We start from the raw sequence: 26,843 nt of genomic DNA, 5'->3' as shown, positions 1-26,843 counted from the left end.
TTGAGTGTCCTATGGATTCAGACCCCAAGATCCCTCTGGTCCTCCACACTGCCAAGAGTCTTACCATTAATACTATGTTCTGTTATCACATTTGACCTACCAAAATGAATCGCCTCACACCTATCTGGGTTGAACTCCATTTGCCACTTCTCAGCCCAGTTTTGCATCCTATCAATGTCCCACTGTAACCTCTGACAGCCCTCCACACTATCCACAACATCCACTTTGTGTCATCAGCAAATTTACTAACCCTTCCCTCCACTTCCTCATCCAGGTCATTTATAAAAAATCACGAAGAGTAGGGGTCCCAGAACAGATCCCTGAGGCACACCACTGGTGACCAACCTCCATGCAGAATATGACCCGTCTACAACTACTCTTTGCCTTCTGCGGGCAAACCAGTTCTGGATCCACAAAGCAATGTCCACTTGGATCCCATGCCTCCTTACTTTCTCAATAAGCTTTGCATTGGGTACCTTATGAAAGGCCTTGCTGAAATCCATATACACTACATCTACTGCTCTTCCTTTGTCAATGTGTTTAGTTACATCCTCAAAAAATTCAATCAAGTTCGTAAAGCACAACCTGCCTTTCACAAAGCCATGCTGACTATTTCTAATCATATTATGCCTCTCCAAATGTTCATAAATTCTGCCTCTCAGGATCTTCTCCATCAACTTACCAACTACTAAAGTAAGACTTACTGGTCTATAATTTCCTGGGCTATCTCAACTCCCTTTCTTGAATAAGGTAACAATATCCACAAACCACCAATCCTCCAGAACCTCTTCCATCCCCATTGATGAGGTAAAGATCATCGTCAGAGGCTTAGCAATCTCCTCCCTCGCCTCCCACAGTAGCCTGGGGTACATCTTGTCCGGTCCCGGTGACTTATCCAACTTGATGCTTTCCAAAACTCCAGCATAACCTCTTGCTTAATATCTAAATGCTCAAATTTTTCAGTCTGCTGTAAGTCATCCCTAAAATTGCCAAGATTGTTTTCCGTAGTGAATACTGAAGCAAAGTATTCATTAAGTACCTCCGCTATCTCCTCCGGTTCCATACACACTTTTCCACTGTCACACTTGATTAGTCCTACTGTCTCACGTCTTATCCTCTTACTCTTCACATACTTGTAGAATGTATTGGGATTTTCCTGAATCCTGTCCGTCAAGGCCTTCTCATGGCCCCTTCTGGCTCTCCTAATTTCATTCTTAAGCTCCTTTTTGCAAGCCTCATAATCTTCTGGATTCCAATCATTACCCAGTTTTTTGAACCTTTCGTAAGCTCTTTTCTTCTTGACTAGATTTACAACAGCCTTTGTACACCACGGTTCCTGTACCCTACCATCCTCTCCCTGTCTCACTGGAACATACCTATGCAGAACTCCATGCAAATATCCCCCGAACATTTGCCACATTTCTTCCATACGTTTCCCTGAGAACATCTGTTTCCAATTTATGCTTCCAGGTTCTTGCCTGACAGCCGTATATTTCCTCTTACTCCAATTAAACGCTTTCCTAACTTGTCTGTTCCTATCCCTCTCCAAAGCTATGGTAAAGGAGATAGGATTGTGATCACTATCTCAAAAAATGCTCTCCCACTGAGAGACCTGACACCTGGCCAGGTTCATTTCCGAATACCAGATCAAGTACAGCCTCTCCTCTTGTAGGCTTATCTACATATTCTGTCAAGAAACCTTCCTAAACACACCTAACAAACTCCACCCCATCTAAACCCCTCGCTCTAGGGTCATGCCAATCGGTATTTGGGAAATTAAAATCTCCCACAACAACAACCCTGTTATTATTACACCTTTCCAAAATCTGTCTCCCTATCTGCTCCTCAATGTCCCTGTTACTATTGGGTGGTCTATAAAAAACACTCAGTGGAGTTATTGACCCTTTCCTGTTCCTAACTTCCACCCACAGAAACTTCGTAGACAATCCCTCCATGACTTCCTCCTTTTCTGCAGCCGTGACACTATCTCTGATCAACAGTGCCACGCCCCCACCACTTTTGCCTCCCTCCCTGTCCCTTCTGAAACATCTAAAGCCTGGCACTCAAAGTAACCATTCCTGCCCCTGAGCCATCCAAGTCTCTGTAATGGCCACAACATCATAGCTCCAAGTATTGATCCACGCTCTAAGCTCAACCACTTTGTTCATAATACTCCTTGCATTAAAATAGACACATCTCAAACCATTGGTCTGAGCGCATCCCTTCTCTACCACCTGCCTATCCTCCCTCTCACACTGTCTTCAAGCTTTCTCTATTTGTGAGCCAACCGCCTCTTCCTCCGTCCCTACAGTTCAGTTCCCAACTCCCCCGTGATTAGTTTAAACTCTCCCTAATAGCCTTTTCAAACCTCCCCGCCAGGATATTGGTCTCCCTGGGATTCAAGTGCAACCCGTCCTTTTTGTACAGGTCACACCTGCCCCAAAGGAGGTCCCAATGATCCAGAAGTCTGAATCCCTGCCCCCTGCTCCAATCCTTCAGCCACGTATTTATCCTCCACCTCACTCTATTCCTATACTCACTGTCACATGGCACAGGCGTAAATCCCAAGATTACTACCTTTGATGCCCTGCTTCTCAACTTCCTTCCTAACTCCCTGTAGTCTGTTTTCAGGGCTTCCTCCCTTTTCCTACCTATGTCGTCAGTACCAATATGTACCACGACCTCTGGCTGTTCTCCTTCCCACTTCAGGATATCGTGGACGCGATCAGAAACATCCCAGACCCTGGTACCTGGGAGGCAAACTACTATCCGTATTTCTTTCCTGCGTCCATAGAATCGCCTGTCTGACCCCCTAACTATAGAGTCCCCTATCACTGCTGCCATCCTCTTCCTTTCCCTACCCTTCTGAGCCACAGGGCCAGACTCTGTGCCAGAGGCACAGCCACTGTTGCTTCCCCCAGGTAGGCCAACCACCTCCAACAGTACTCAAACAGAAGTACTTATCGTCAAGGGGGACAGCCACAGGGGTACTCTCTAGTCTCTGACTCTTGCCCTTCCCTCTCCTGATTGTTACCTACTTATCTGTCTCCCGAGGCCCCGGTGTGACTACCTGTCTAAAGCTCCGCTCTATCACCTCCTCACTTTCCCTGACCAAACAAAGGTCTTCGAGCTGCATATCCAGTTCCCTAACACGGACCCTAAGGAGCTGCAACTCGACACCCCTGGTGCAGATGTGGCCGTCCAGGAGGCTGGGAGTCTCCCGAACTTCCCACATCTGACGCCAAGCACAGAACACCACCCTCACACTCATACTTCCTGTCTGTATTCTACACAGTTTACCTACCTCACCTTGACCCATTATCGCCAAAGCCCCATTAAGTCAAAGCCTTCCTACTCTGTCTCCCTCTATTCTGTCACCCGCTCCTCTGGCGCCTGCTCTATAAAGCTGTCTCCTTTCAAACTTTTCTTGCTGTTCTACCTGGCTGATGTCCACGTGCTTGCACAGTCATGCCCCGATCAAACTGCTGAAGAAATAACCGTCTCCTTTTAAACTCTTCTCGCTGTTCTACTTGGTTGATGTCCATGTGCTTGCGCAGTTGTGCCCCGATCAAAACGCTGAAGAAATAACCTGATGAAGGGTTTCTACCTGAAACGTTGATTAGTTACACTTTTCCATAGATGATGCCTGACCTGCTAAGCTCCTCAGCTTTCTGTGTGTGTTGCTAGGAAAAGATAAAGTATTGGTAGTGAGGGGTGTGGAGGGGTGGGTTAGTGGGTTGAGTTGTTGATCTGTCTTACTGCTTGGGTAAAGTAACTGTTTTTGAGTCTGGTGGTCCTAGCATGGATGCTACGTAGCCTCCTCCCTAATGGGAGGGGAACGAACAGTCCATGAACAGGGCGGGTGGGATCTTTCATGATGCTACTGGCCCTTCCATTGCAAATCACTACTAATTTGACATTAACTTCATATATTATTATATAAAGCAATTACCGATTATCACATGCATTCCCAGTCTTGATAGATGCTTTGCAGTCTCATACCCAATCCCTTGAGCACCTCCAGTCACAATGGCAACTTTCCCATCTTGAGATGGCAGAACTGCAAGAGGAAATAAAACTTAGTTCATATTATATCCATATTTATGCAGAATAATCACAAGAAATAGCTGTAGACTGGCCATATAAATGGACTACAATGCATAGAATGATATTCAAGTCCAATCACACTATTTTGAGAAGCTGAACTCAATTTTAAAAAAACATTATAAAGATATGTTAAATGTGAACATGTATACATACAAATAGAAATTGATTTAAACTATAAGGTTGAGATTTTTCTTGTCAATGAGTTAAAAGTTGTTCAGTCATAAGATGCACTTAAACTGCTGCTTTAATGCATAACAATTATGCCTCTAGGCTTGTTTACATACAGCATGTATAAAGTGGTTAGTTGTGTGGATCTGATATAAGTACTGGCACAATGGAAGCCCATGGTGAAATAAATTAGCATCTTGCGCTTCACACAAAGCTGCACCTCTCCTCACATGTTAACCCTTTCATTCCTGGGATCATTCTCAGGGACCTCCTCGAGACCCTCGCCAATGCAAGAGTCGGGCCGGGTGGGGGAAGGGTGGTAGACACTCCCAGTTTGTCATGTCATAATTTTCAGCACAGCAATGAGGTGTTCAGCTCCAGAGTCTCGAGCGTGTATTCTAGGCTGGCACTGAGGCCATGAAAGAGTGTAACAGAGGTTGAGTCTTTTGGATTAAGGACCTGGGGAACAAGAGGCAGGAAACTGCAGGTGATGAGGGCGCAAAGGGGGGTAGGAAAAGGGTGAAGGGACTTCAGATATGAGGGAAAACAAAGGCGAGAGGATGGGTGAGATATCGAAGATGCTGTCCGGCTGAAGACCACCAAAATAGATTGCTGTATGAGGCATTGGTCCTCCAATCATGGTCTAGCCTCAACTTGACAGCAGAGCTGGCCGTAGACAGATAAATCAGTGTGGGAATGAGAAATAGAATTAAAGTGGCTGGCCACACAGACCCCCTGGCTGATACACAGGGAACAGAGCGAAGGTAGTCGATGAAGTGATCCCCAATCTGTATTGGGTCTCACTCATGTAGAGAGGCCACAGATGGAGTACTGGATGCAGTAAATGACATCGATGAATTCACACGTGAAGTATTGTTTCAGTTCCAGGCTTTCCATTGGAAGACGGGGGTGGAAATAATCCTTATTTTCTGTCGAAGCATCAACCACCAACAGAAATGTGAAATTTGGGATGTACTGAATGTTAGAACATAGAACATAGAGCATAGAAATCTACAGCACATTACAGGACCTTCGGCCCACAATGTTGTGCCGACCATATAACCTAATCTAGAAACTGCCTAGAATTTCCCTACCGCATAGCGCTCTATTTTTCTAAACTCCGTGTACCTATCTAAGAGGCTCTTAGAAGACCCTATTGTATCCGCTTCCACCTCCCCCGCCAGCAGTGCATTCCACGCACCCACCACTCCCCATGTGAAAAACTTACTCCTTGGTACCTATTTCCAAGCACCTTAAATCTATGCCCCCTCGTGTTAGCCATTTCGGTCCTGGGAAAAAGCCTCTGGCTATCCACACAATCAATGCCTCTCATCATCTTATACACCTCTATCAGGTCACCTCTCATCCTCTGTCACTCCAAGGAGAAAAGGCCAAATTCACTCAACCTATTCTCATAAGATACACTCTCCAATCCAGGCAACATCCTTGTAAATCCCCTCTGCACTCTTTTTATAGTGTCCACGTCCTTCCTGTAGTGAGGTGACCAGAATTGAACATAGTACTCCAAGTGGGGTCTGACCAAGCTCTTTTATAACTGTAGAATTACCTCACAATTCTTGAACTCAATCCCATGGTTGATGAAGGCCAACACATCATACCCCTTCTTAACAACACTGTCAACCTGTACAGCAGCTTTGTGTCCTATGGACACGGACCCCAAGATCTCTCAGATCCTCCACACTGATAAGAGTCTTACCATTAACATTATATTCTCATTCCAGTGAAGAACAAAATAATATCCATTATGGCATGAAGCCCTCTTCACAAACACAACATCTCAGTATTTGTTTTCTCTCTGATTCCACAGGAAAGGACCCAGCATTTCTGAGTACCCAGACAGACCAAAGGAAATCCAGAGCAAGATACTGTGTTTTAACCCATCGTTAATAATGTGGTTGAGTCGGCCAAAGCAAATTCTATACACAAGAGATTCTGCAGATATTGGAAATCTTGAGTAACACACACAAAGTGCTGGAGCAACTCAGCCAGTATGGAAAGGAAGAAATATTTGCCATTTTGGGCCAGGACTGGAAAAGAAAGGGCCAGAAGCCAGAATAGTAATTATGAGAGAGGGAGAGGAGTACGCCTTCCCTTTCTTCCATGGCCCACCGTCCTCTTCTATCAGATTCCTTCTCCTTCAGCCCTTCACCTTTTCTATCTATCACCTTCCACCAGTCACTTCCCCCTCACCTGATCTCCCTATCACCTGATAGCTTGCACTTCCTTCCTCTGCCCCATTTTCTAACTTTGACTTCTTCCCCTTGCCTTTGCAGTCAGCAGTTTATTCATTTCCATAGATGCTGCCTGACCTGCTGAGTTCCTCCAGCATCTTGTGTCTGTTGTCCTGGATTTCAGAAAATCTTTCAATGGTGCTGCTTCTGAAAATCCTTTTGTGTCAGGCATCAGCATCATAAGAAGCTTGACCATCAGTGTTAATCTACACACAACTTTGGTAAAATGTGGGTTCTGCTGCTGTTGTTGTGAAGCAGCATGCCTGCCATTCCTTCCAAGGACAAGGATAATGGCGAGAGGAGAAGAGAAGCAGCGCGCCGCGTGTGCACAGCCCTCTGATGAAAAATGATATTGTATCCGTTAAATAGGGGCCGTGGACAATTCTGATTTGATGAAGATGGACATGAAAGCACAGAGGAACATCTGGAAAAATTTCTGAAACGCTCGTTCGCTGCTGTCGTTACTGTGCGGTGGGGAAGTCTTTCGGAGGGTAGGCCTCAAAATTCCCCGCTTTGCCTGCTGTTGGCGACCGAGAAGGAGATCGAATCATTCGGACAGAGATGGCGCTCAGTACTCAGTGTCGGAGAGCTGATCAGAGCTCGAAGTTTTCGGATGACTCAGAGTCGGACTGTGGTCAGGTATGGCAGGGAGAGTTTTTCCTCCTTCTCTACATCTGCGTGAGATGTGGGACATTTGAGAGACTTAGAACTTTACTGTGCTCATGGACTTCTTCATCAAGTTATGGTATTGTTGCACTGTTGTAACTATATGTTATAATTATGTGGCTTTGTTAGTTTTTTTCAGTCTTGGTCTGTCCTGTGTTTTGTGATATCACACCAGAGGAAATATTGTATCATGTCTTAATGCATGCATTACTGAATGACAATAAAAGAGGACTGCGTGTCTTCATAATCTAAATCAGCGATGAGTAAGATTGCAGATCAGCCACTGAGGTTCAAATCAAAAATATGATGCTCAACCCTTGACAACATACACTCAGGGGCCACTTTATTAGACCTCCTGTACCTACTAAAGTGGCCACTGAGAGTGTGTCTGTGGTCTTCTGCTGCTGGTGCCCAGCCACCTCAAGGTGGATGTTCTTCTGCATAACACTCTGGTAACGCATGGTTATTTGAGTTACTGTCACCTTCCAGTCAGCTTGAACCAGTCTAGCCATTTCTCTCATTAAGGAGGCATTTTGGCCCACAGAACTGCTGCTCACTGCATGCTTTTTGCTTTTCGCACCATTCTCTGAAGAGACTGTTCTGTATGAAAATCCTAGGCAATCAGCAGTTTCTGAGATACTCAAACTACCCCGTCTGGCATCAGCAATCATTCTTCGGTCAAAGTCACTTAGATCAAATTTTTCCCCACTCTGATGTTTGGTCTGAACAGTAACTGAACTTCTTGAACTGCGTGCTTTTATGCAATTGAGTTGCTGCCACATGATTGGCTGATTAGATATTTGCATTAATAAGCAGCTCTATAGGTGTACCTAATAAAGTGGCCACTGAGTGTAAATACTAACGTCACAATTTAACCTAAGTTATTTGTGTCTCAAAGTACTGGGGCTGAACAATGACAAATCAACCAAGTTACAACAAAGTAATCAAAACCATAACGAGCCTTAATCGATTCCATTTTTCTAAGTAATCCATTCTCTATGCTTTGTCAGTTCGCCTGAGCCATCGTTACAGCTTCAACTTCTATTTTTATAATAGGTAGCATTCATCAGACAGATTAGACGGGAAAGGGTTTGAAATTTATGCAAAGGGACAAGTTCTCATCTTTCAGAGCAAAATCAAAACATTTTTTTTCACTTCAAATGGTGTTTAATAATTGAATTAGACCCTACAGTGAAATAGCATTGACAGCTAGCAGCAAGTCTGTGTCCCTTAAGCGATATCCAGACACCATGGCTAATGCAAACTTGTGTACCTTTATAATTTGAACACAAACACAACTTCTAAAATCACAAGCATATCTGCATATTTTTAAATATTACCTTAAACTAAGACCCTGTCTCTTTTCTAAGATCAAAAGATACTATTACGTAAAAAGCTGAGGTAATTCTTCTCGAAGTCCTAACTAGTCTTTATACTTTGATTAATGGATTATCTGGTCATTACCATCGTGCTGTTTGTGAGCCTTACTGCATATTAATTCCACACCAGGCTGTGATGCAGCCTGGTACAGAAGCACCAATGCCCTTGAACGGAAAATCCTACAAAAAGTATACAGCCCAGTCCATCATGGGTAAAGCCCTCCCCACCATTGAGCACATCTACACAAAACAATGCACAGGAAAGCAACACCAATCATCAGGGACCCCCACCATCCAAAACATGCTCTCTTCTCACTGCTACCATCAGGAAGAAGGTACTCAGGACCCACAAGGGGAGAATTTCACTCAGCTTCATGTACCCCATCACTGAAATGTTCCAACAACCTATGGGACTTACTTCCAAGGACTCTTCATCTCATGTCCTCGATATTTATTGCCGATTTATTTATTATTATTATTGTTTCTTTCTTTTTGTATTTACACAGTTTGCATCTTTTGCACTCTGGTTGAACGTTCCAGCTGGTCTGGTCTTTCATTGATTCTATTATGGATTTATTGAGTATGCCTGCAAGAAAATGAATCTCAGGGTAGTACAGTGACATATATGTACTTTGATAATAAATTAACTTTGAACTTTGACTGTCTGCCCTTTAAAACAAAGAAGTTGTCCACCTTTTCAAAATAGTTCATTCCCTTTGGAGCACATCAGCACCTTCTGAAAGGAATATGAAAAATGCTAAACAAATATAAGCTTTCATTCTTTTCCTTAGTCTCATCTCATTTTGTTAGGGGACTCTATCAAATTTCCATGGATGTACAAGGGAGAGCATTCTAACTGGATGCATCATCACCATGTACGGACACTCTAATGTGCAGGATCGAAAGAGGATTCGGAGGGTTGCAGTTTCATCCACCTCCATCACACACACAAAACTCCCCATGATTGAGGACACTGTCAAAAGATGGTACTTCAAGAAGGCAGCTTCCATCGGTAAAGACCATCACTGTCTTCCAGTAAGACAATAGCGCGCTTGGATGCAATGGCTTCTACAGAGTCAACAAAAGATGTTATCAACATTTTTTATGATGGCAAAACGCTGTTGGACATTAAGAACTTAAAGCACTGCAGGTCTACCTCAACAGCGAGATGCTTATTTGCAGAGAAACTAAAGGAGCTGGACTTGGTGCGGGCTGTGACACTGCCAGTGGTGTGAATTGAACCCTGATCTGTGATTGCTGTAAAAGTAATTCACTAACGACCGTGTTACCATGCTGCCTCAGACCCCAGACTCCAAGTGAATTCTTTCCAACTACACTACACTCTTGAGAGAATATATTCTAAAAATTCCGGATAACATCCCGGAGAACCTCATCTGCACTCTCTCTATTCCCGTCACATCCTTCCTGCACAGTGGTGACCAAAACCATACACAACAATTCAAGTTCCATGAAATCCATATTTTGTAAAACTGTAACATAACAATCCCATATTCCCGCCACTGCCTGTAAGAGGTTTCTACATCCTCCCCATGACTGTGTGGGTTTCCTCCGGTTGCTCAAGTTTCCTCCCACATTCCAAAGACATACCAGTTGGTAGGTTAATTGGTCATTGTGAATTGTCTCATGATTAGGCGAGGATTAAATTGGAGAATTGCTGAAGGGGAGTGGCAGATCATAGGGCCGGAGGGATCTACTTCGCGCTGAATGCCTATAAATAAATAAAATCTGTATTTTATCTCTAATGCTGCCAACATAGCGCCAAAATAACCCTACCTCAAAAATATTGCAAAAAAAAGTTTTATGGTCACTTCTTGTACTTTCAGACATAGTGAAAAACATATCAAAAGTTGGACAGAAACGGAGCACGGGAAAGTAAAAAAGTAAAAAAATCTGACGTTAAAAAATGGCTGCCAATGAAAAGAATCGGACCCATATCTGTCTTATTTTGCTACATTTCACCATTTCTAACAATGGTAGTGCCATAATTGTGGTATAAAATGTGAATGGGAATACCCACAGTGTGTGTTTTATCGCAAGAACTATGAACCATTATTTCATAACATCATATGACATCCTGTCATAACATCATAGTATTGTCACTGTTAATACAAATGTCTTATTGCTTCAATCAATTTAGGTTTCGCTACCAATGCTCCCTGTCATCCATGGTACCAGGCTACCATGGTAGGGATTGCTAGTGCACTTGTTGCAGCCGATCGAATGGGGTCATGGGAGATGCATCTCAGTACCATCTCAGCTTGCTTGCCGATATTCGCAGCCGCTGGTCATCCAAATTATCTGAAGTCAGTTCGTCTCTATCTCCAGAAGATGCATGCATTGGAGGATGACAACCCTGAGGTTCATCGGAAGTCCCAGTCTGGGTTCCATGTAATCAGACGCAGCAGCCAGTACTGGGCTGGCCTTGGCTCTGATCTTGTGATAGAACAGACACTAATGCGCTCACTAAAAAACCAAGAGGAAGTGGGATGCCAGAGCACCAGAGAGCAGTTTGGGCTATGTCTTCCACTGTGTCATCCTCTTACAAACTTGCCATGCAAGAACTGACGCGAATATTTACACAACAGGTGAACATGAGGAGTTGTCCACCTCCAGAGTGAGTAGAGATGAGGCTGACCTTGAAAAAGTCGCAGCAAAACTGGACTGTTTCATGCCATTTTCGGATGATAAATCATCACGGGGGTTTATGCAAATGAGGATTTCAATGTACATGACCTGTTCGCAATAGAAAATGACATAGTTAGGAAGATGGACGGACACTCTGTTTTCTCGTATTCGCACAAAACGAGTTCGAAGGTCAAGACACTAGCATCCATGTCAAAGTTGCTGAAGACCGTACCATAGATCCAGCGTTGTTAAACCAGAGGTTCCTAGTTGTGTCACAGACAGGTGATCTCCGACTAGACGAAGTGATGAACTATGAACTCTGTCCCTATCCGATGTCTTTGTTTGAAGCAAAGAACATCTTGCGCCAGCCGGATAAGCCACAACTGGCAGAATCGATAAAGAACTATGTCACCTCCAAATCGGACAATGCTGTCACACAGACGGTTCCAGTGACAGATCACTATGTTCTAGATGGGGGATCACTTCTGCACCTCTTAAAGTGGACGGAGGGGTACACCTATAGTTCAATTGCAGATGACTACGCCTCATTCACTGTGAAACACTATGCCAGAGCCACTGTAGTGTTTGATGGTTATGGGGTTGGGCCAAGCATAAAGGACTGTACTCATCAGCGTCGAAGTAGAAATTTGAATACGAACAAGGTGAACATTACAGGGGCAACAAAATTTGTTGGAAAAAAGGAGGACTTCCTGTCAAATGAGGCAAACAAGCAGGTAATTATCCAGCTCATCATGGAATGTTTGCGACAGAGAGGCTGCGAAGTGATTCAAGCTGAAGGAGATGCCGACGTTGAGATCGCAAAAGAAGCCGTCACAATGTCTGCTTTCAAATCTACCACCCTCGTTGGAGAAGACACAGAGCTCCTCGTACTCTTGCTCTACCATGTAGCGGTAACAAACTGCACTGAACTCTATTTCCACTCGGACAAGGCGAAATCAAATGCCTATAATATCAAGGTCCTTAAGCAGATACTCGGAGAAGCAGCTTGTAATGCTCTATTGTTTCTCCATGCCTTTACCGGATGCGACTCAACGTCCAGAGTATTTGGGATCGGAAAGAAGTCAGGGTTCCAAAGAATCATCAAGAAAGAAAAGGGAATCAGAGACTGTTCGAAAGTGTTCTGCTCACCAAAGCAAAGTCAGGATGTTGTAAAAACCAATGGTTGTAGGGAAATGGTGGCGTTGTTCAATGGAAATCAGAACAGCTCCCCGGCATCTATCAGATACAATATGCTCTACAAGAAAATTGCGAGAGCTAAGACTTTCGTCACACCTGAAAGACTGCCACCAACCACCTCGGCCTGTAGATTTCATTTCCTGCGAACTTACTACCAGATTATGGAGTGGATGGGCTGTAGTGATGAAATGGAGCTGTCTGAGTGGGGATGGAGGGTAGAAGGGGAAAAACTCATTCCAGTGATGACAGACAAAAGGCCCGCTCCAGAGGCACTTATTCAGACGATTCACTGCAACTGCTTGGGAGGGTGCGATACGCTAAAGCGTACGGGCAGAAAGCATGGGTTGGAATGTACCAGTGCATGTGGGCATTCCCAAGATGGCAGCTGTGACGATATGACAAATGAGCCAGTCATAGAAGAGGATGATGAATAAGACTGCATCTGAGAAGCCATAAGGTAGCATATTATGTAGCATGACATCAGTACTTAATACCAGAGCTGTCCCTTGATTACAACATTGATGATGTCATGACATCAGTACAAATGCAACTTTCATTCCAGGAACTACTGTTATTTGAAAAACATTGATGAAAAGAGCATTCATTAAAACATCAGGTTTAAAAAACTTGCAATTTGATAGTTATCAGTCAGAGTTTTGACATTTTTCTGCTGGCGGCCATCTTGTTTTTTGATGTCATTTTTGGAGACTTTCCCGTGTGTCAAAATTGTCCAACTTCTGATATGTTATTCTCCACATCAAATAGTACAATAAGTGATCATAAAACTTTTTTTGTAATTTTCTTGGAGTTAGGTGGTATATTGACCAGTCTATTCCTCATTTTTAAGAGTTTAACTCAACAAAGGAAAATAAATTCTTAAGATTTAAAATTTTTAATCAAGTGCTTTTAGGGGGAAGGAGACAGGTACTTATTATTTCATTCAAGAAAAGCTCATCCATCACCATAATTGGACAGCGTAATTTTAGTTTCAAGGTTACAGTCATGGGTTTTTGAATCCCACAACCATCTAAAATAGTTACACAAGAGAAACTGCAGATGTTGTAAATCTTAAGGACTACACAAAATGCTGGCGGATCTCAGTGGGGCTGTCAACATCTATAGAGGGAAATAAACGGTCAAAATTTTAGACCGGGACCTTTCATCAGGACTGGAAAGGAAGGGAGCAGAAGACAGAATAGGAAGGATAGGGGAAGAGAAGAAGTAGTCCTTCCTTTTTTCCCATGCTCCACTATCCTCCTCTACTAGATTCCTTCTTCTTCAGCCCTTCACCTCTTCTATCTTATCTGCTCTGAGCCTCTCACATCATTCCCCTTCTCCCACCCACCTAGCACCTGCCAACTTGTACTCCTTTTCCTTTGATCTATGCCCTCTCACTTCCGATTCCGTTTCCCTAGAAGAAAAGATGGTGTTCATTCACCCTGTCCATGTCCCTCATGATTTTCTACACCTCTCAGTTTCCTAAGAGTGAACTCCTAGCCTGTCCAACACCTCCCTAAGAATTGAAGAACTTATTATAATAACCGTTGCTGAGTTAACAAACGTAACGCGCTGTAAGGTTTCACTGCTAACGTAATGGCCTCTCTGTAATGTTTCACTGCTAAGGTAATGGTTTCTCTGCGGCAGCAGTGTTTGGGTTATAACTAGAGATAACGGGGGCCTTGGAATGTGCGCTATCCAATGAGAGGCATGTTGTTCTTTCTTGTGGGTCTGGGAGAGAAGTTTCTCCGTCTTTTATCAGCAAGAGATGAAGAGAGAAGATGTGAATGGAACGGATTGGTAGACTGGCAGACGGAGTGGATTCGGAGCGAGGGTCCGACCGTCAACGACGCTCGGAGGAGGTTGATGGGGAACGAATGGGCGAATCCGTGAGCTCCAATGTGCACATTAGTCTGTTTCATTAAAATGGACCCTTCTTCTTTTTATTTTCTTTAATAATCCTATAGTCAGATTAAGATTTATAAGGTTTAATAGTTAAATTGCATATGGTGTACTGTCTGATGTTTTGCGGTTCGGATTTGTAATCAGGCAACACATCACGCAGCATCCACACAAACAGGATTTCTCAGTCTGGCTGGGCCAGAGACTGTCTTCCCCTCGACTGGCAGAACCTGAGGGTTACACATAGAACAGTACAGCACAAGAACATTTCCAGCATCTGCAGAAGCCTGGCCTGCTGCGTTCACCAGCAACTTTGACATGTGTTGCCAACACAAGAACAGGCTGCTTGGCCACCCGATGTTGTGACAAACTAATTAATGAAGTAAATAAATGGCTAATTCAACTATCCGGCCAATGGAATATGTATATCTATTCCCTGTACAGTACTTTCATATACCTACAATATAGGCATCTGTTAGTCTCATGAGACCATGGATTTGCACCTTGGAAGGTTTCCAGGGCACAGGCCTGGGTAGGGTTGTATGGAAGACCAGCAGTTGCCCAAGCTGCAAGTCTCCCCTCTCCACGCCACTGATGTTGTCCAAGGGAAGGGCATTAAGACCCATACAGCTTGGCACCGGTGTCATGGCAGAGCAATGTGTGGTAAAGTGCCTTGCTCAAAGATACACACGCTGCCTCAGCCAAGGCTCAAACTAGCAACCTTCGAATCACTAGATAAATGCCTTAACCACTTGGCCACGCGCCAACACATACCTACCTACAATACTGTACAATAATCTTAGGCACATTTATATAGCTAGGGTGCCTCAAACTTTTGTACAGTACAGTAGTAATTTTAAGTATTACACCGTACTGATGCCACAAGAAAAACAAATTTAATGATATATGTAATTGATGATAAACATGATTCTGATACGGGTCCTTTTTGTGGACTGAGAGTGGGAAGGGGGCAGGGAGAGAGGAATCATGGTTGGGTAAAGGGGAAGGGAGAGAGGAGGGAGTGGGAAGTAACAGGAACATTGTATTGATCAATAAACTAATTGTTTGGAATCAAAAGACCTTGTCTCAGGGCTGGGTGTATCTGCACCCATGCCACACCCCACCCCGGGCACTCCTTCTCTGCCACCTGTCCCACAACCCTCCCTCGGCATTCTACCCTCACCATTTACAAACTTGCTCTCTGCTCCACATTGACAAATACAGTACTGTGCAAACATCTGAGGCTATATATATATAGTATGCACCTAAGACATTGGCACAGTACTGTATATAAGAGCTTCTTGAATGTTTCCATCATATTTGCCTCCTCTTTCATCTACGACAGTGCATTTCAGATACCCAAAGTTCAAAATTCAAAATAAATTTATTATCGAAGTGCATATATATCACCACACAACCCTGAGATTAATTTTCTTGTGGGCATACTCAATAAATCCATAATAGAATCGATGAAAGACCACACCAACTTGGGTGATCAATAAGTGTGCATAAGACAACAAACTATGCAAATACAAAAAGAACAAAATAAATAAATAAGCAATATGTATCAAGAACATGACATGAAGAGTCCTTGAAAGTGAGTCCATAATCCACCGCTCTCTGTAGGAAAACTTACCCTGCACATCCTCTTTGAACCTGCTCTCTCTCAACTTAAATGCATGCCCCCTTACTATTAGAGTTATTGAACATCAATGTGTTCACCATTAGGAAGTATCATTTAGTCATAGAAAAGTACAACACAGAAACAGCCCCTTCAGCCTATCTAGTCCATGCTGAACCATTTAAACTGCCTAGCGCCTTCGACCTGCAGCCTGACCATAGCCCTCAGTACCCCTTCCACCCATGTCATTACTTTACCAATTCCTAAACTGCCATACACACAAACTACTTGCCTCCAAATAGACTTTGCCCTCCCAAGCCTAGGATAGAATTAATCAACCTGTCCTTTCTTTGATCAGCTAGATGTGCTTCCTCTGGCCCTGAAACTCATTCTCGCTGATCTGATCAGCATCATTACAGAACATAGAACACGACAGCACATCGCAGGCTCTTCAGCCCACGACCTTATAACCTACTCAACGATTAATCTAACCCTTCCTCCTGCAGAGACTCCATTTTTCTATCATCCATGTGTCTGATTAAAAGATTCCTAAACGTCCGTAATGTACCTGCCTCTACCACCACCCCCGGCAGCGTTTTCCACACAGCCACCACTCTGTGTGAAAAACAAACCTATGACATCCAGCTCTCTTACACTTACTCCCAATCACCTCAGCATTATGCCCCCTGGTATTGTGAGAAAGGGAAACACACACAAATGCTGAAGGGGCTCAGCAGGTCAGGCAACATCAATGGAGGGGAGTAATGTGTTAACGTTTTGGGGCTGAGAATCTTCATCAGAAGGGAAAGGAAGGAATTGGGAAAAAGTGTCCTAGGAAAGAAAGTGAAGGGAAAGGAAGTGGGAAAAAGCCAGAATAAGAAGTTGGGGGGGAGGGGGGTGGGCAGGGGAAGATGTACAAAATGGAAGGTGATAGGTGAAGCCAAGTAAAGAGTAAGGTGGGTGGGTTGGGGGAAGACGTTTTAAATAATTCTATCTAAAATGGCTATTACTGTTTTGCTCTTCACAGGAATTATGTGACAAACATAACCACATTTGAGCAATTTCTACCTGCAGTACAACAACCAATGTCTGTACAATTGTAAACACTCTTTCCTAACAGGAGTCGTTGCTTGGAAGCAACAAAAGTTACGTTTCTTAGGCTGGAAAACTTCATAGCTCAAAGAGATATGCTGTAAACATTTCAGACACTTGCCAGTAGTTTGTGAGCAACTAAAATTGATCTTAAACCGGGAGATGAAAATATGGTATACAGGTTATGTTACAGGACTGGTATCCAAAAGCCCAAGCAATTGATCTGAATGCAGGATTCAAAATTCAAATCCCACAAGGGTAGGGAATCATTCGAATTTTGGAATTAAATCAACCTGGAATAAAAGGTACCTATAAAAATTCTGGATTGCTGTGAAATGTCCATATGTTTTAGGGAAGAAATCCACTACCTTTATCTTTCACCCTTAATCTGCAACCTACGCAGCTCAAACCCAGCAATGCTCTCGGTTCTTAGTTGCCTTCCACAAGGATCTTGAAGGTAATTATAGATGAACACTCCATAAAATGTTCTTGGTTGACCAGGCTTTTATTCCCCTTGACTTGACCTGGTGTTTGTTAATACACCTAGGACAGAAAATAACATGAACTTATACAGTGCTTTTCATATCTCTTTCAAGACTTCATATATATTGGTTGTCTGTCATATCTGATGATGATGGTCAGACTTGGGCAGTTCTGTTGTGTCCGTAGGTATCTGCTAAGTCAAAGTTGTGAGTACTGTAGACATCCACAATAAGGAACTGAAACCCATGCTGCATCTGGAAATGGAGCTGCTGTTACTATTTTCCTTCTTTTTCGGGCAGCGAATAGTACTGCTCGGCGTCTGTCCTCCAGGTTGCTGTAAGTAATTCTAACCAAGGCCCACCAAACACTCCGGTCTCTCCTGCCTTTTTGATTCAAGCCCAGCAATGTTAGCTTTCAGGCAGTCTTTGAACCTCTTGCCTCGATTCCTCTTACCCAATGAAAGCTCACCATATATATATCCTCTTTATTCATCTCTGTAAATGCTGCCCGATTTGCTGAGTTCCTCCAGCATTGTGTGTGTGTTACTCCTGCCAATTTAAACAAATCCCTTCTGCTATATCTCTCCATCCCTTACACAGCCTGTCTAAGCACCTCCTAAACGTCAAAATTTCAAAGTACTTTTATTATCAATGTATACATTTTACAACCTTGAGATTCGTCTCCTTACAGGCAGCCACAAAACAAAAAAACACAAAAGAACTCATAAAAAAAGAAGACGGTCAAACACCCAATGTGGAAGAAACCAAATCGTGCAAACAATAAAAATAAACAAATAGCGTAAACAAACAGCAACTGGAGCAGGACACCCTCAGCCTCAGTTCACTAATCACATCTGTGTAAAAGAATTTGCCTCACAAATCTCATTTAAGCTTTCTCCCTGTCACCCTAAAGCTATGCCACATATTTGGTGTTGTCACTCTGGGGGTAAAAAGGACTAACTGCCCCCATCTATGCTCTCATTATTTTATAAGATTCTATCAGTTCTCCGCCTCAGCCTCCGATGCCTCAAAGGAAACAATCGAAGTTGGTCCAACCTCTCCTTATTGCATCAAATGAATATAAATTAACTAAGTTAACTGCATTCTGCCTCTTAGTGCAGGAAATTCAGTGCGGCAGTCATTACGATCACAGCAGAGAGGTGCAAGGTAGCAACTGAATCTCAGTGAATAGTCACATTGCAAATTGTTTGTGACTTGCCTTCATAATCTCACATGGCCCGAGTCACTTGATTTAATTACTGATTTGACTTAGGCACCGCGAGCCATTGATAATCACATATATAGTTTTCGGCTCTGGAACATGGCACGGTATCATGCCTGGCCTTCTGCTGCGTGCTAACCCAATGATAAATAAGGCTACATAGAACGTAGAGCACCCAGGCCCTTCAGTCCACAATGTTGTGCTGAACTTTTAGCCTACTCTAAGATCACTTCCCTCCTACGTAGATTTGCTATCACCCATTTGTCTGTCTTTTCATCATCTTCATGATTATGATTATGATTATGAAGACACACAGTCCTCTTTTATTGGCATTTAGTAATGCATGCATTAAGAAATGATACAATGTTCCTCCGGTGTGATATCACAGAAACCACAAGACAGACCAAGACTGAAAAACTGACAAAAACCACATAATTATAACATATAGCTACAACAGTGCAAGCAATACCGTAACTTGATGAAGAACAGGCCATGGACACGGTAAAAAAAGTTCAAAGTCTCTCGAAAGTCCCATCATCTCACGCAGATGGGAGAAGGAAGAAAACTCTCCCTGCTGAGCTTCCAGTGCTGCGAACTTGCCGATGCAGCATCCTGGAAGCACCCGACCACAGTCCGACCCTGAGTCATTATGTGCCGTGTCCAATTACGTGGACGATCATGGTCTTCACCTTGATTGTTCCTGGCTTTCTGCAAAAGTGGTTTGCCACTGCCTTTTTCCAGGCAGTGTCAAAACATGACGGGTGACCCCAGGTATTATCACTACTCTCAGGAGATTCCTGATGATGAGTCTCGGCCTGAAACATCGACTATTTACTCTTTTTCATAGATGCTGCCTAACCTGCTGAGATCCTCCAGCATTTTGTGTGAGTTGCTTGGATTTCCAGCATCTGTGGATTTTCTTGTGTCACTGTTTACAGGCCACCTCGATTCAAAATTGCCCAAAATAGCAGCAAAAAAGTGAGCGAACAGAAACCAAAAATACATCATAATGTGACCTCCAGAGTCCAATCCACAAACTGTTGATGAAACCTTGCCCGAGACCCAGAACTCTGGCACCATCCCCCAATAGCACCAAGAGAGAAAGAGAGAGAGAGAGAGAGAGAGACTATCACACGCAGTGGGCAAGAGGCTGGTAGATGGCATTGAGCACCCACTCGCCTCCTGCACTCACTCCAATGATTTCAATCTTCCTCAGCATTTTAATCGGCAAGATCGATGAGAAATGAAGTCAATCAGGGGCTCGCGCCAGGTCTCCAGGATTCTTGGCCTCGAGGCAGCACGCTTCACAGAATACCCTCGGAGACAGTAAAGTGCCAGGTCACTCAATCGGCCCCAAATCGCACCACCAAAATGTAGATCACAGACTCCAACAGTAGCAGAACCACATTTGAAAGAAAAATAAGACGTTCTTGAACCAACGATCAAAACTGTAATCACTATAATATGATCCATTTGACTACTTTGTGCTAAAAATGTATTTTGTTTTTTTTAATACTTTATTTTCAAAAATTTCAAAACAAAACAATGAAATCAACAAAAACATACCAGCTCAGACGTATATAAAAAAGAAATAAGCGAAAAAAAAGACATAACATTAGAGGGATGCCTATTGTACAAAGTGCTCAAAAATACTAAACATTAAATCTCAAATGAGGGTCGTGAGAAATCAGCTGGGGGGAAATTGCTCCTCCGCCCCCGGCCTCGTCCAGGTAGGCAAGAAATGGATCCCAGATACCCGAAAATTTTTTAATTGAATTGGTTCTCAAGAACCTAAGTTTCTCCATCTGTATGACTGAGATCATATCAGCCATCCATCTCCGAAAGGAATGGGGAGAGGGTGATTTCCATTCCATCAAGGTAAGTCTTTTGGCAGCAATCATCCCCAACATCAGAGACTGTTGTATGGCTGCAGGGAAACAAATAGTAGATTGTGAGCAGCCAAATATAGCGAGACCAGCTTCCAAGGGGAAGGATCTTTGAGTACCAGTCGAATATTTTGGACGAAAATTCAGTCAGTAATGGGCGAAACCAAAAGGTGTGTGACAACGTGGCTTCCATCCCATGGCATCTATCACACATTTGTGAGACAGAAGGGTAAATCCTGTGCAATCTAAGTTTAGAGTGATGGAGACGATGGACAACTTTAAACTGGATCAGTTGGTGCCTGCTGTTAACAGAGCAAGCCTGTATCATAGACAAACACTTATCCCAGGCAGTTTCAGATAATTCAGTGCCCAGCTCCTCTCTCCAGGCATCTCTATTCTTCGCAGTAGACGCTACAGTGCAATTATCAAACAAACGTACAAACTTAGAAACGAGATGCCTGGAATCAGGAGGGTTCTTTAAAATATCAAAAAACATAGGATGTGGAAGCATTGGAAAGGGTACAGAGGAGATTTACCAGGATGCTGCCTGGTTTAGAGAGTATGCATTATGATCAGAGATTAAGGGAGCTAGGGCTTTGCTCTTTGGAGAGAAGGGGGATGAGAGGAGACATGATAGAGGTGTACAAGATAATAAGAGGAATAGATAGAGTGGATAGCCAGAGCCTCTTCCCCAGGACACCACTGCTCAATACAAGAGGACATGGCTTTAAGGTGAGGGGTGGGAAATTCAAGGGGGATATTAGAGGAAGGTTTTTAACTCAGAGAGTGGTTGGTGCGTGGAATGCACTGCCTGAGTCAGTGGTGGAGGCAGATACACTAATGAAGTTTAAGAGACTACTAGACAGGTATAAGGAGGAATTTAAGGTGGGGGCTTATATGGGAGGCAGGGTTTGAGGGTCGGCACAACATTGTGGGCCAAAGGGCCTGTAATGTGCTGTACTATTCTATGTTCTATGTTCTATATGTTTCCCTGAAAGGATTTCAAATTTACAAATCTTAGATTGAATGTAGTGTCTAATTTGCAAATAATGAAAAAAGTGCGAATGAGGCAGCTCAAATTTCTCTTTCAGCAGACTAAATGTTGCAAACCCTCCCTCTATGTACAGGTCTTCAATAGAAACTAGACCCTTCTCCCTCCAATCATGGTAGGTTTTATCTGACCATGAGGGTAGAAAGGAGTGATTGAAACAAATTGGTGTTTGTACAGAGATCTCTGGTAAATTCAGAATGCTCCTAATCCGATTTAGAATTCTGACGGAATTTTTCAAAACAAAACTCAAACTTTTTGTAAGTCCCAGGCCTCTCTAACTTGGAGAACAGCATGGCTGGCAAGGAGGAATTGACAACAGAGTTGGACTCCATACAGAGCCACAAGGGAGCCCCAGGGGCTAGGTGATCCAGAGTCCCCTGTTGGCAACACATTAAACCCCGAGCATTGACAGCCCTATAATACTGTCTAAATACGGGTAATCCCAGCCCTTCTTCAGACTTGGGCTTTTGTAAACGAATTTTTGAAATCCTGTGATTCTTATAATTCAGATATAAGACAATATTATGGAGTCCAACTCTTTAAAGAAAGCTGGTGTAAGAAAAATGGGGAGATTTTGACAAAGATAGAGAAACCTAGGAAGGGAAACCATTTAAATTGAATTTATACGACCAATCATGGACAGAGGTAGGGTTTTCCAACTTTCTATATTCTGTTTAAGTTTTGAAATAAACTCCACGAAGTTTAATTTGAATATTAATTTAGGATCTTTGGGGATTGTCGTGCCGAGATAAGTAAAGTGATCTTTAACTATTTTGAACGGGACACTTTCCAAAAAACCTCGCGTGTAGTTGGTGGAGAGGGGCACAAAGTCACTTTTTGTCCAATTGATTGAGTATCCTGATAGGCTGCCAAGAGAGGTGATTAAATCTAGAACAAGAGGGACTGACTTTTCTGAGTTTTGTAAGTAGAGTATCACATTGTCAGCATATAAACTGAGTTTCAATACCTCCCACTTTCAAGCCCAGAATATTTGGGTGACTTCTTATTTTTAAGGCAAAGGGCTCTACCGCGACGGCAGAAAGGGCCGGCGGGAGAGGGCCCCCTGCTGGCTGAACGGTGCAGGGGAAACAGAGTTGACTTGTCACCATTAGTTATAATAGAACGCATTGGGCTGGCGTATATCAGTTTTACCCAGGATATAAATGACTCGCCGAACCCAAACCTGTACAGTGACACAAACATGTAAGGCCACTCAATCTGGTGAAAAGCCTTTTGTGCATCAAGGGATAAAATTGCTGCCCCATTAGCTTTCCCATGATCAGCATATATAGTATTAAGGAGGCATCTGACATTGGAAAAAGAGAACCTACCCGGGACAAATCCTGTCTGATCAGGATGAGTGACAGATGACACATGCTTATTTAGTCAGTTAGCCAGCATTTTAGTAATTACCTTTCTATCAAAATTTTAGAGTGCAATGGGCCTATAGCTGGCCGGGTCTGTTTCCTCTTTATCTTTTTTTAAAATGAGGGAAATGTTAGCCTCGTACAATGTCCTAGGCAAGGCTTTATCTCTCTTGGAGCAAGATATCATTCTGAGGAGAAGTGGGGCAAGGATATCACAGAATTTCTTATAAAATTCACAGCCAAATCCATCCAGCCCAGCAGCCTTGCCGGACGGAAATGACTTAATGGCAGAAGTTATTTCTTCCAATGTGAAGTCAGAATCTAAGTCCTCCCTAGCAGCGTCACTAAGTTTCGGCATTACAAGAGAGTCAAAGAAGTCATTCAAATCAGATTGAGTGGCATTGCATTTAGAGGTGTAGAGTTCGCTGTAAAATTCTTTAAAACAGTCACTTATCTCCTTGGGGTTAGTTAATAGGGTACTCGCCCTCGATCTAACACAATGAATTGACCTTAGGGCCTGGGCGCCCCTGTGCTGCCGCACCAGGAGCCCCCCAGGCTTGTCCCCCATTTCGAAATGCTTTTGTCTTAATTTTAAGAGAAGGTTATTTACTTGACTACCTAAGGTACAAATGTACTCATATTTAAGCTACATTATTTTATTATAATCTTCAGAGGATTTCGAAGCCTGGTATGTCACTTTCAGGGTTGGGAGAGTGTTCTCAATTTCTAATAATCGCCCTTCTCTCTCCCTCTTAGCAGCGAATTCATATGAAATTATATACCCACGAATTACAATTTTTAATGTCTCCCAGAGTGTGGAATCTGACACTTCACCGTTATCGTTAATTTCTACAAAATCTTTTAATCTGGTGGTGATATATTCTATAAATTTCTTATCGGCAAGTAGGGAGGGGTTAAAGCGCCAGAAAGAGATTCGCTTGGAAAGGGAGAGATTTAGGGACATTGTCAAGGGACTATGGTCAGAAATTAATCTATTATGATATTTTGTATTGGTAACACGAGATATTAAATGAGAATCAACCAAAAAATAGTCTATTCTACTATAAGATTTGTGAACATGAGAATAATAAGAATAATCCTTGTCGGTGGGATGTTGAACTCGCCAAATATCTACTAAATTCCTAGATCTAATCAAATTATTTAGGACCTGCACTGACACAATATTTGAGGGCGGGCGGGAGGACAATCTATCTAAATATGGATCCTGGTAGCAATTCAAGTCACCACCGATTATTATATTTGAATTACTGGCATCCAGAAGTAAATCAAAAACTTCCCTAAAAAAATTTGGCTCGTCTGTGTTTGGACCATAAATATTAAGGAAGGTAGCAGAAACGAATTAATGGTGCCAGAGATCATAATAAAACTGCCGAGAGGATTTGTGGTCATGGAAGTGAGTTGAAATGGAATATTTTTCCTAAAGAGGATAGCCACGCCACGGGCATGAGAAGTAAATGGTGACTGGTAAACCTGCGATATCCAGCTAGACCTCAATCTGCGTTGCTCAGTTACTTTGACATGGGTTTCCTGTAGAAAAATCACATCTGCAGATAGAGATTTGAGATGTTTAAAAACTTTATCCCTCTTAACAACATGACCAAGGCCCTTAATATTCTACGAGACTATTGTAATATCTTTACCCCCAGCTGCGTTCTACCGCAAGGCCTCTACAGATGAGAATAAAAAAGAGATTATTAGAGTTGAGCACAAACGTAGTAAGCAATGCAAAATAACTGGCAGCCTCATAAGAACACAACATACACAAAAAAAACATGTCTGAGCTATAAACAAAAACAACACACACCCTAACCCACCCCCCTTTGTGTCTCCCTAAACAAGACACATAGTTCCCCATTTCTATCCCAAAAGGAGCTGCTGGGCAGGTAACTAACATTACACAGTTATCACAAACTCCCCCTCCCCCCCCGAGAAAATTTATAACACAAATTACATAATACCATTAAACAACTGCTATTAGTGCTGGGGAGAGTTATCCAGTGTCCGCACCTGAAGCTGAATATTCATGACACCAACTCAAATTTAATCCTTATAATAACAAAAATATTTAGAATATTCTCTGCAATTAAATCCCAGTGCAGCATACAGCATTGCAAAACTACATATAACAAGCAAGTTCCTCCCCTTATCCCAACAGGAAACCGGCACAAATATAAGCCGACTAAACAGTGTCACTATATCTACTCCCTTTATCGTGCATTATTCCTTTCCAAGAATTGTGCTGCTTCTATCGGGTCGTCATATACTTTAGGCACTCTTCCATCTTGATGATAAATATGGAACGTAGCCGGATACCGCGGGGTGTGCTTGATTCCCCCATCGCGCAGAGTTTGCAGTACATCACGAAAGGCACGACGTTGAGTCATCACCTCTTTAGTATAGTCTAGCAAGATCAAGACCTTGTTTCCCTTGTACTCCATGGGTTGTAGTCTGCTGCGGTGCAGGATCAGCTCTTTCACTTGAAAGTGATGGATACGTGCCAAGATGGTGCGCAGTTTACCACTGGCAACTGGCTTCGGCTGGAGAAAGCGATGCGAGCAATTGACTCTAACCATATACGGGAAATGCTCTTCCCCGAGCAACTTGGGAATCAGTCTGGAAACAAATTCAGTAGGTTTACTATCCTCCTCGCCCTCTTGTATCCCTACAATCTTAATATTATGTCTCTGGGAACGAGCCTCTAAGTCATGCACTTTAGCTTCAAACTGGCTATTTTGTCTCATTAGCTCTGAATACTTAACTTCAAGCTCTTGCATGCATGCTTCAAGGTCACTGGTGGTTAGTTCTCGATTAGACACACGGGCTTGTAAGTCAGCCTGGGAGGCCACAAGCGCCTCAAACTTGGTCTCAAAAACATCCAAGCGGTCATTAAGGCCGCACAGAACTGACTCAGAAATCTCCTGACCTAATTCCTTGCACATGGCGTAAGTTTTATCTGGCAGTATCTCAGACACGGAGAAGTTCTTTACCGACCCGTTGTTAGCACTAACTTCAGTAGTTTGGCAGTCAGCGGTCTTGGCTTTATTTGCCTTCAGCATTGTCAAACTTTTCCAGACACTTAGTTTAGACATACGCTGTTGGCCTATGAATGAATAAAACACGGTATAATAGTATTTTATCGAGGCCTCAGAGAGGAGCACTGACCAAACATGTCTAATCCATACGCATGCGCACTAGCGCCCCTTTTGTTTTTAATTGTATATTTCTCATAAAAGTTGTGTACAATTTATGTTTATCTTGTGGACGCTGCTTAAATGGTGCTGCATATGTGCCTGTGAAGCTGCTGAAAGTAAGATTTTCATTGCACATGTGCTTACAAGGGAAAATCAATAACACAATGTAGAATATACACTCAGAGGCCATTCTATTAGGTACGCCCGTGCACCTGCTCATTAATGCAAATATCTAATCAGCCAATCATGTGGCAGCAACTCAGTGCATAAAATGCAGACATGGTCAAGAGCTTTAATTGTTGTTCAGACCAAACATCAGAATAGGTAGGAAATATGATCTAAGTGTCTTTAACCATGGCAAGATTGTTGGTGCCAGACGGGATGGTTGAGTATCTAAAAAAATGCTGATCTCTTGGGATTTTCACACCAGAGTTTACAGAGAATTGCTGCGAGAAACACCCAGTGATAGGACTGTATTCTTTAGATCGTAGAAGAAATTTGATAGAAGTATACAAAATAGAGTAAATGCAAGCAAGTTTTTTTCCCACTGAGGTTGGGTGGAGGCTGCAACCAGAGGTCATAGTTTAGGGTGAAAG

The 26,843-nt window shown here is 43.0% G+C and overlaps 1 protein-coding gene across 3 annotated transcripts in view; it reads right to left on the bottom strand.

The window, feature by feature from the left end:
• Positions 1-26,843, bottom strand: part of dhrsx (dehydrogenase/reductase (SDR family) X-linked) — a 365,248-nt gene that overhangs the window by 246,067 nt on the left and 92,338 nt on the right. For all 3 annotated transcript variants that reach the window (XM_072262658.1, XM_072262659.1, XM_072262660.1), the window contains exon 2: positions 3,953-4,060. In XM_072262658.1, coding sequence (XP_072118759.1) covers positions 3,953-4,060 — 108 coding nt within the window. The remainder of the gene's footprint in view (positions 1-3,952; positions 4,061-26,843) is intronic.

This window comes from Mobula birostris, chromosome 7 (genome assembly GCF_030028105.1).
Source record: "Mobula birostris isolate sMobBir1 chromosome 7, sMobBir1.hap1, whole genome shotgun sequence".
In the NCBI taxonomy this organism is placed as follows: domain Eukaryota; kingdom Metazoa; phylum Chordata; class Chondrichthyes; order Myliobatiformes; family Myliobatidae; genus Mobula; species Mobula birostris.
The sequence above is the reverse complement of the archived record's forward strand: the minus strand, read 5'-3'. Positions and strand labels throughout refer to the sequence as shown.